Below are 10,202 nucleotides of genomic sequence, written 5' to 3'. Positions count from 1 at the left end.
GTTAACTAGGTATTGTGTTTGGAGTGTACTCACCTGTTTGACCAAGGCAGAGATTGTAGTGGGTAGCCATGTCCAGGAGAGGTTGTCTGATGAAGTAGCCCCAGGCCGAGATATATGCATCCCTTAGGGCCCATATCTTAAATGTGTAATTATGAAGTGTATATTTATATTGATGTAATAAAGATCAGAGTTTTATTCCCTAATCGTTTGGTCTGCCTGTTGTGTGGTAAAGGGGGATACCTAGTTCACTGGATTCTGGGAGTATTGATGAGGAGTGCTACTTCAGTAGCTGGCCATTGATTCTCCCACTATCACGTGACAATAGCGCGAAGAAGCGTACACTACCGGAGTTGATAATCGGGACAGACTCATCCACTCTCGTTGGCAATGTTATGTGTGAGAATAACGAGCACTCGGCTTCAACTTTCCCGCAACATATCGAACAGAACTGGGATGTTCAGCCAGTAGCCGCCGAGCACCGCTTCACTGGGAGAGCTGCGTCTTTCTCCACCTGGTCTACCTGGTCTACCTGGTCTACCTGGTCTACCTGGTCTACCTGGTCTACCTGGTCTACCTACCTAACCATCCCCCTCGCTCCCGCCTCCCGGTCTCCCGCTGGACAAATATACTGTAACCATTACCGGTGAACCCATACGCACATCAGGTGCCACAAATATGGCAGGCAGTTTCTGTATAATTAACGCTTATAGTCATAATATATCATCCGTAACGTTATTTGGTGGGTGGTCGCCTGGTCGGTGCTGCTAGCTATGTTAGCTAGACTAAGTCAAAAGGTTGTGCTGTACAGACCTCCCCTCTTCTACACTCCATGTCAAACGCGCGCGCGCGCGCGCACACACACACACAGCCTCACACTCCCACAGGAGGCAGTGCGCCTACTCTATCCGAGGCATCTGACAGCGGCATCCTCTGGTGTAGTCCAGCTACCTAGCACCCAGCCTCCAGCTGCCTGCCCGCCTCTCCTCCTGTCGCCTGCGCGCCGAGCCCAAACGCGTCTCCTCGGCCGCCTCTTTTGTGCGCCCTTTACCGTGGGGCCAGAAACCGTCGCACCGCGGACATGATGGGGAAAAAAGAGCGACGGGGCGTGAATTTCAAAGGCTTGTTGAAAAGGAACTGGCTCTTAATTGCCACCGTCGTGTCAGTGGTGTTAGGTAAGTAAAGCCCCCCAGTACCACCACCACCCCTCCATTGTCAGTCTGCACTCTGCTTATTACGCGATGCTTTCTCCCTGTTGTCACACACTAGCTCCTTGTTGTCTACCTCCTGGCAATGCTCAGATGTGCATCATCCTCCTCTGCATTTTTGCCTATCCGTTTTGCCACCTTCTCAGTTCTTCCTCCCGTGTCTGCTGCAGTAGGCTACAGGATCGCAGTCATCATCATCATCATCATCAGACGGTCCGGGGGCTCTAGGGGCTTGCGAATGGGAACGGCCAGTTTGCACGCATGTTCATTTATTTTCTAAGTATGTGTGCGAAGATGGGTGCAAACAGATCGCGTAACCCCCCGCTGGTGATATATGAGGTCAGTGATGTTGTCTGCTAGGCTGCTGCCTGTCTGGTGTATAGAGGCACGGCTAGAACTGCTCCCAGAGTCCGTCTCACTGCCCCAGTCAAACGTGACTAGACTGAAGTGACACAGTGGCTTTCCCTGGTGTCGGCTGCATGTGTGACGTCCTGACAAGAGACCATGTAATACCCTGCCAGACACAAATACGCTGTCTATAATCTCAGTGCATGGTAGCCTGTATGATTATAGGCTATGAATATTTAGGAAACATTAAAAACATCATACTCCCAATCTTGTCCTAGCACGTAAGGGTAGCCTAGGCTACATTATGCAATCTACAAAATGTATTAACATTCGTTTTTTTTAAAACATTTGATACTTGAAATTGAACCTTTGCAATATCACGGAAGCTCCAGTGGGATGAGATGAGTGACTTGTTTTCGTGTAGTCAACATGCTGAGTGAGAACGATTATGGTTGTTCTGTTTCATGAATAATTGAGTCCAACCATTGAATGCTACGGTAAGCAATACCTCATCAGAGTCATAACTTAGATGTCATATAAAACTCAGTTTTACTATCTAGCCTCTGTTGCCGGCCGTGCTAGCCTGTGATTAGCTTGGAAGTCAGGTTTTTCATGCTAATTTTGTACTTAAGCCTACACGGATGTGTTCTATGTATGTAGCCTACTGTAGGCTATCCACCATTCATAATCAGAAATAGCCTGTTACTGTACTGTACATGCCCCGATCTGACATGATATAGATCAAATTCCGTTTATGAAAAAGTTATGTTTAACCATTAGACAACCATGGTCACTTACCTCAAAATGCCTGATTATGGTAAATGTTAAATGGACTGCACCTATATAGGCCTACCTTTTATTCAAAGCGCTTTACAATGGCCTCTCATTCACCCATTCACACACCAATGACAGCCAGCTGCCATGCAAGGTGTCATTAGGAGCAATTTTGGGTTCAGTGGCCAAGGACACGTCGACAAGTGGACAGGATCATTGGACCACCTGCACAACCTCCTGAGCCACAGCCGCCCCAGTAACCACTATTGTAGATTTGGAGGAGGTTTTTAACAGGGAATGATGTAACCCCTCCGGTGGTCATTCATCTCTTTGCTCAAGCTTTCACAAGGCTGTTTAATGGCGGCCTGTTAAACTTAGAGTTGATAACACTCAGAGGTCAGGGGCGTAAAATGGCTATTCGATAACTAGTGGCTAATGGACAGCTAAAGCTTAAATCATTTCAAAATTATAATAGTTCTTCATGGGCGCATCTGGTAGCCTACAAATGACGGCAAAAATACTCTTGCTCTTCTCTCGAGATCGACAAATTAGACACACCTGCACACAATCTTTTTTTTTTCTTTTTTAAAAATGTATCTATCCTTTATTCACAATCCATTTGATTGTCCCCTGCTTGTCAGTACAAGATTACTATTTTAAAAAGCATGTCCTTCATGATGGTCTCCCACCATTAACCATAAATGTCCCGGCTTCTCTTTTCCCGGTCCTGTGTCGGTGTTGTATAGGCATTGGTCTGGGTGTTGTGGTCAGAGAATATGGATCGCTCTCCCACCTCCACAAGCAATACTTTGGCTTCCCAGGAGAGATCCTGATGAGGATGCTCAAGCTTGTCATCCTCCCCCTCATCATCTCCAGCATGATAACAGGTAATTTAACTCTCATCCAGATATTACCCTATAGTACGTTTTGTGTCCCGTGACGGCCGGTGCCATAAAGTGAAGAACTGGGCTCTTCACGTGTCTCATGTGGTTGTGTCCGTAGGAGTTGCCGCCTTGGATTCAGAGGTATCAGGAAAGATCGGCTTGCGGGCAGTTGTGTACTACATCTCCACCACCATAATCGCCGTTGTTCTGGGTGAGTTCAGTTAATGCCAGCGCCCTGGGCTCCGTGCTCCACAGGTCACCGTTGGCCGTTCCTACTTAGTAGATTAAACCACAGATGCCATCTTTTCTAGGCATTGCTTTGGTGATGGCCATCAAGCCTGGCGTATCCCAGACTGCAGACCACATGGACAGGGCTGGGACCACACCGAATGTCACAACCGTTGACACGCTGCTGGACCTCATTAGGTGACATTTAAACCTACAATATGGAAGATTTTAAGTGCAAAGATCTTTCTATTATCACTCAGATAAATCAAGAGAGATCAGTCAAAGAGAGAGTATATTTGTGAAAAGTGCTGTGTAGTCTCAGGGTGCGTCTACCCTACTGCGTGGCTGTTAAGTAAGTAAGTCTTTTGAGAACCAATGTTCTCAAGGGCAGGAGCCTAGCTCCTGTTTCTGTAGCTTGAGGCAGCTTGATGTACAAGTACAACCCCTGGACATGACGCTAGTATGTCGCAGGGAACTTACCCCCAATACAACCCTTGATGCTGAGTGCCAAGCAGGGAGGTATCAGGTACCATTTTTATAGTCTTTGGTATGACTTGGCCGGGGATCAAACTCACGACCTCCCAGTCTCAGGGAAGACACTCTAACCGCAAGGCCAATGAGCTGGTACTGTGTGGCTGTTACCGCAATTTAATCCTGTTTTGAATCAACATCACAGTTTTAGAAAAGATTCATTCAGCAACGCCAAATTTCTTTCCATCCTTATTTGGGAGTACGGACATAAACTGAATTCATCCTCACAACACACGTTACACATTATCACATCTGGTTTGATAATATCTGAGGATTTCTTGAAAATTCCATTCAAGATCAACCTGGGATACAGCGTTTAGCTTTAAAAACCGGCAAACGTGTCTCTCTAGGTTGTCCTCGGACGATACGTCAGTCTTATTCCCACATTTCTACATGCGCTTCCCACATCTGAGCATTTGTCTTTATTCCATCAACAGAAACATGTTTCCTGAAAATTTGGTGCAGGCTTGCTTTCAACAGGTAAGGCTGGACCACCCTCCGCCTCTGACACGTAAGCTTACCCGTCTCTGAAGAGGAAAAAACATCATCATGAAACATATCTTCTCATTCCAGTACAAGACAAAGCGCAAAGAGTTGGATCCACCCAGAGTCGTGGTTAATACTACCACATTCCCACCTCTTTCTACAACTATCATGACTACGATGGAGGCGTTACAGGTAGACCACCCTGTCTGGCCCCTCTTGACTCTCCCCTCTCTGACTTTGTCTCTGTTGCACCACTTGCACATGACCTCTGACTGTACTGTACACAGGCTCTCACTGTACACACGTCACAACGACACACACATCGGCCCAAATCCACAAAGAATGGATCGCTCCCGCAATAGCTCGATATTTTGCACAGCGATTGCAATGGCAATCTGCTCCAGTTTAGCACAATATCCACAAAAGATCCACAAAAGATTTTGCTCTAATGATATGTCTGGGCAAACACGCCCACAAATTTGCCAACTGTGGGCAGTTTGCGCCCATGATTGCAACTAGCCATGAACGCGTTCTTGCGCTTGCCTTGCATGACAGTACCTTCGTCTGGCTACAATAACTGCTGCCATGATCCCTTCGGGATCCATCAGGTGTAAGTGGGGGGCTCTGGGGAAGAAAGGTTGGGAACCCCTGCTGTAGGTGGGCGTTCCTCCTCACTCTTCCTGAGCTACTGTATGTTTGATTTTGGGAGTCAGTGTTAGCCTACGTCCGTGCCCTTTGGCGATTCATTAAACCAGACCCTTCTGAGTTTTAAGCTACGCCTCAGTCTACCTTATTGACGACATTACAATGTTTTTGTAGCCTACATGATGCTTGCTGCACTGTTGTATTTTGTTGATTTTAGATAGATATAAGGTCTTGGATATAGTCATATCTTTCCCCAGTGTGTCAAGATTTTCTCCATATTTCAGGACAGATTGGATCATAATGAAAACGACAGACCGCATTTTTTTGCAGAAAATATCAGTTCTGTTTGTTTCTGTGCATCACAGCTGGCAGAACTTATTTTTAAATCCGCCTCTATATATATTTAGCCCTTAATATCATCCAATATCAATTCAATATCATTCAAACTTCACAAGTTCTGAGGAGAGACGGAAGGAGAGAGTGCGTGCTGACTGCTGCAGTTAATACCAGCTTTTCAAAAGCGGTATTTGCACCTCCCTAACCGCGTGAGGCCCTCATGGTCTTTGTGGATCAGACGCAAGGCTTATTTGGGGCAATTTTGCACCTAAGTACCTTATTTACATACATTCAAATGAGCCTGGCGCAGCTGTGGAGCTATTAGCTCATCGGTGCAGTTTGCAATGCTTTCCCCCCTTTGCGTGTGCTTTGTGGATTGGATGCTATTTTTCGGTCTCCTTTGAACGGGGTTTGCCGCTGCAAAAGCCGCGCAATCCTTTTGTGGATTTGGCCCATTGTATATAAAAACATTGCAAACACATTAACACATTGGACACACACTGTATACACACATTGCACAGTATTTTGTGTTTTCATTTTCACTGTCCTGTCTTTGCACTGTCCTGTCTAGTCATTGAACCTTGTCTAATGTTGTCTATCCATCAGTGTTATGCACCAACTGTCCAGAACAAATTCCTAGTGCAGTAGTGTAAAAACCTACCTGGCAATAAAACTGATTCTGATGAGCGAATAAGCGAATGGAACTTTCCCAAAAGTGCAAACCTAAGAAAAAGCAAATGCCCCTTAAAAATGCTTTGAAGTATTTGTTGACCTGTGACCTAGGACTAGTTGTCTTCTACACTGCAAATTGTTGTGCGCTTGTCAAGATTAAAAATCCTAGATTTGGAAATATGAGATTAATTCTGGTTTTAAAAGTTCCTTACTAGTTTCTAACTTATTTATAGACTCAATCCATCTTATTTTAAGATTTCTTATCAAGTAAAAATATCTTGTTGCATGGACAGATAATTTCACTAGTATTAAGTAATTTCTCCTCAAATTCAGTATTTATTTATTGTATTTTAACTAGTGTTTTTTTGCAGTGCAGTAGAGAATAGAGATGTGCCTGTCTGTCTCTGATTGATCCCTTTGTCTTTCTCCTTCTACAGAACATAACCAAGGACTATAAGATCGTTGGGATGTATTCCGATGGGATCAACGTACTGGGCCTCATCGTGTTCTGCGTTGCTTTCGGTCTTGTGATCGGAAAGATGGGAGACAGGGGTCGCATCCTCCTGGAGTTTTTTGATGCCTTGAACGAGGCCACCATGAAACTTGTCCAGATCATTATGTGGTACGTATAGAGTAATAGTGAAATCTACTTCGTCGTTAGACTCGGATCCTGGAAAGAACCTTTGAGGCAAATGTTCTGTATATTCAGGACTGTAGTGAACATTTAATGTACAGTTTTGGAATCTTCACATGAAACTCTACGTCAGTCTCACCCACAAAAAAAACCTCACACTCTTATACCGATAAGGGAGCCAATGGCATTAATGGTCCCTGTTGTTGTTTGTGAAGCTATATGCCAGTGGGGATCCTCTTCCTAATCGCCGCCAAGATCATTGAAGTGGACGACTGGGAGATCTTCAGGAAGATGGGTCTATATATGGTGACGGTGCTGAGTGGGTGAGTTATCTTAATGCTCTTTGCTCTCTGTCTGCCAGAACCAGAATTTATAGCTGACATTAATCCCCAGTTTTCCAGCTAAGACATTGTAAAAGCCGAGCTCTGTCACTGCGCAGATAAGGACAGTGGACATTTAAAGCTGCTCAGTCTGCATGATGCTATAATGAGACCTCAGGCAAACACCTGACCAGCCTGTAAATGTTAGCTGGCAGTCGGATGCCTCAGCCTAGCCCTGGTCCAGGAAGTGAAGACATTTTTCGAAAGACGAAAACGTTTTCTCCGAAGTGGCTACAGTTGTAGCTCCCCCCCGCCTTTTATATAACTGGAACCCCAGAACCCCCTTCTCCCTCTAATACCCCCCACCCCCCCTCCCCTTGGGTGCGTAACACCAGAAAATAAATGTCCAGGGTAAACACTGCCTTCATTATAAGGCTCAAATAATTTGCGGCTCCAGTCATATTTTGTATTTATTTATTTTTGCCCAGAAATGTCTCTTTTGATAGTAAAGGTTGCTGACCCAAATACACTAGGCAGCAGACATCCAAACCAAGCAGTATCCGTGACTGTCCTGTCCTCAGTCCAGCCAGAACCAGCCAGTAAACATGGCTGTCCTCTCCTCTCCTCAGTCTAGCCATCCACGCCACCATCTGCCTGCCGCTGATCTTCTTTGCCATCGTGCGGAAGAACCCGTACACCTTCACTCTGGGGATGGCCCAGGCTCTAGTGACCGCCCTCATGATATCCTCCAGGTCAGTCGTCCATCAATCATCATCACCATCCATTGCTCTGGGGCGAGCGCGTTCTGAAATTACAATAGCAACGTAAATACGAAATGACTACAGCAATGTACATGAGTTCTACTGTATGTTTCAATGCTCGACCCGTGTTGAAAACATGCAGCGAGAAAGGGGCACCCTGACCCCGGGGTGAGTCAGCCCAGTACGTTTACAACGCTGTATTTCACAGTGCAATACGCAGGGCTGAACTCATGGGTGAGTCAACACTGAGTTCGCCCTGGGTTGACTCACCCTGGGTTGAAATCGCCAGTGAGAATGCGTCTTATGTGGAGACGTATGTAATTCGGTGTCTGGCAAGCTAATACAAGCACGTCCATTTTGTTTTGAGATGCAGCGAGTAGTCAGCCCTGAAGGTCTGCGAGATACGTTTAGGCTGTTCTCTGGAGCTGAAATGTGTGCCCCCCCCCCTCCCCGCCTCCAGCTCGGCCACGCTGCCGGTCACCTTCCGCTGTGCCGAGGAGAACAACCGCATCGACAAGCGGATCACGCGCTTCGTGCTGCCCGTGGGCGCCACCATCAACATGGACGGCACGGCGCTCTACGAGGCCGTCGCCGCCATCTTCATTGCCCAGCTGAACGACTACGCCCTGGACATGGGGCAGATTGTCACCATCAGGCAAGTCAAGTCATCAGCACATATTTTAGTGTGCTTAGAGTTTTTGAATGGTTTTGAAATGGTCTCTTTGTAATACTGATGACTCTACATTATCTACATTAGCAAACGTGGCCATCAGCGGGAAGACACACACTTTCTTATTCTATAGATATCTGCTCAGCTGGTTGGGTTGACCAGAAAGGACGAAACGATTTACCTTGTCGCTAGTTATTCAAGTAGCGTTCTTTTGCTGGCTTCCAAAACGAATGCTGCGCTAGGCAAGAGATCTTTACAACAGGAAGCGGTGGTGCTCATGGGAAATGCAGTCGTCTTTATGGGAAAACACTACCGCTTTTTTTCCACAGGTGCTGCTAAAATCAACATAAACTGAAAAACTCCTCGTAGCTGCTTTAATTGAAATAATTTGTTCGGAAATTACAAGGAGTAACTTTTTTTAGTTTCTTTTCCTGGTTTCAGTATAACGGCGACAGTAGCCAGCATTGGAGCGGCAGGGGTCCCAAACGCCGGCCTTGTTACCATGGTTATCGTGCTAACCGCAGTGGGCCTCCCGGCCAGTGATGTCACATTAATTGTTGCGGTGGATTGGCTGCTGTAAGTATTCCGCCTTGAGGATACAATGTGACCGTATTATACATAATATTTGAGACACTCTTCATTCTGAGCAAATTACAGTCATTAGCATTCAAGTGAAGTAACCCGGATTTTAATTATAAAACCCCTTTGGCTCTTCCAGAGACCGCTTCCGTACCATGGTTAACGTGCTAGGAGACGCCTACGGGGCAGGCATCGTCCAGAAACTCTCCAAAATGGAACTGGAGAGGATGGACTTGACCTCCGACGTGGACGTGGCAAACCCCTTCGCTCTGGAGACCACCCTGGACGACGAGGAGTGCGAGAAGAAGTCCTACGTCAACGGCGGCTTCACCGTGGACAAGACTGACGCCATTTCCTTCACCGAGACCTCCCAGTTCTAGGGGCCGGGGGGGCCTCTGGGCGAAGAAGGAGAGAAGTGTCATGCTGCTATTAGGGGGGGGTTAGCAACCATCCATACAAATACACCAGTGCCGTTACAAAGGAGGGAAAACCCATGCCATGAGACCTTTCCAAGCTCTGATATTAGCAATAGCCATCATCTGCTCTCTCTCACCGACCTAAACAGCCAACCATGGGGAGAAACCCACAAGTCCCTGAATCCGTTCGCCATTCCTCAAGTGCTTCCTTCCTTTGATAATGTTGTGCCAAGAACAAACCAAGTCACTTTTGAATTGAAACTTATTTTGTTATGTTTTTTTCATAGAAGGAATGGAAATATGGGACTACAAGAAGAGCAAGAGCGTTCATATCTCCACAGTGTGTGTGTGCGTGTGTGTGTGTGCGGGAGTACACGTGTGTACTGGGAGCTCATTGTCTTGTGTTGAGAACATGTCACCGGGCTGAGCTGTGTATATGTATTGCAAATGGATGAAGAAATATATATAGTAAGTTCAATATACTGTACATTGCAATTATCTAAACTGATTTTCAAATAAGACTTTGTAAACGGTTCTGCATTGTTTGCTCTCTGATGCCAAACAACATAGCTTATTGTTATCCTCAGTTGTGTGTGTGCCTGTTTGTGAACTTCAGTGCTTTTGAGCTTATTGTGTCCTTTTTAATTAATATGTGCCAAACATCTAACATTTTATGATAAAGCATTACATAATGAAGCAATATGACAAAGAAA

General features: G+C 46.0%; 1 protein-coding gene across 2 annotated transcripts; it reads left to right on the top strand.

The window, feature by feature from the left end:
* Positions 1 to 1,078: 1,078 nt before the first annotated feature.
* On the top strand, positions 1,079 to 9,453 carry slc1a1 (solute carrier family 1 member 1; the record flags this gene model as incomplete). 2 transcript variants are annotated; one of them, XM_084451785.1, is made up of 12 exons in its annotated part: positions 1,079 to 1,172; positions 3,074 to 3,214; positions 3,330 to 3,422; positions 3,523 to 3,637; positions 4,408 to 4,450; positions 4,544 to 4,639; positions 6,547 to 6,731; positions 6,959 to 7,066; positions 7,693 to 7,815; positions 8,285 to 8,479; positions 8,936 to 9,070; positions 9,213 to 9,453. In XM_084451785.1, 12 exons carry the CDS (start codon positions 1,079 to 1,081, stop codon positions 9,451 to 9,453), a joined length of 1,569 nt encoding a protein of 522 aa, XP_084307911.1. The 2 variants fall into 2 exon arrangements, with proteins under 2 accessions (XP_084307911.1, XP_084307910.1); XM_084451784.1 differs by having other exon boundaries at positions 4,544 to 4,648.
* Positions 9,454 to 10,202: the final 749 nt, after the last annotated feature.

Source organism: Borostomias antarcticus, assembly GCF_949987555.1.
Source record: "Borostomias antarcticus genome assembly, chromosome: 17".
NCBI lineage: Eukaryota > Metazoa > Chordata > Actinopteri > Stomiiformes > Stomiidae > Borostomias > Borostomias antarcticus.
Note: the sequence above shows the minus strand (reverse complement) of the source record. Positions and strands in the feature narration are given on the sequence as shown.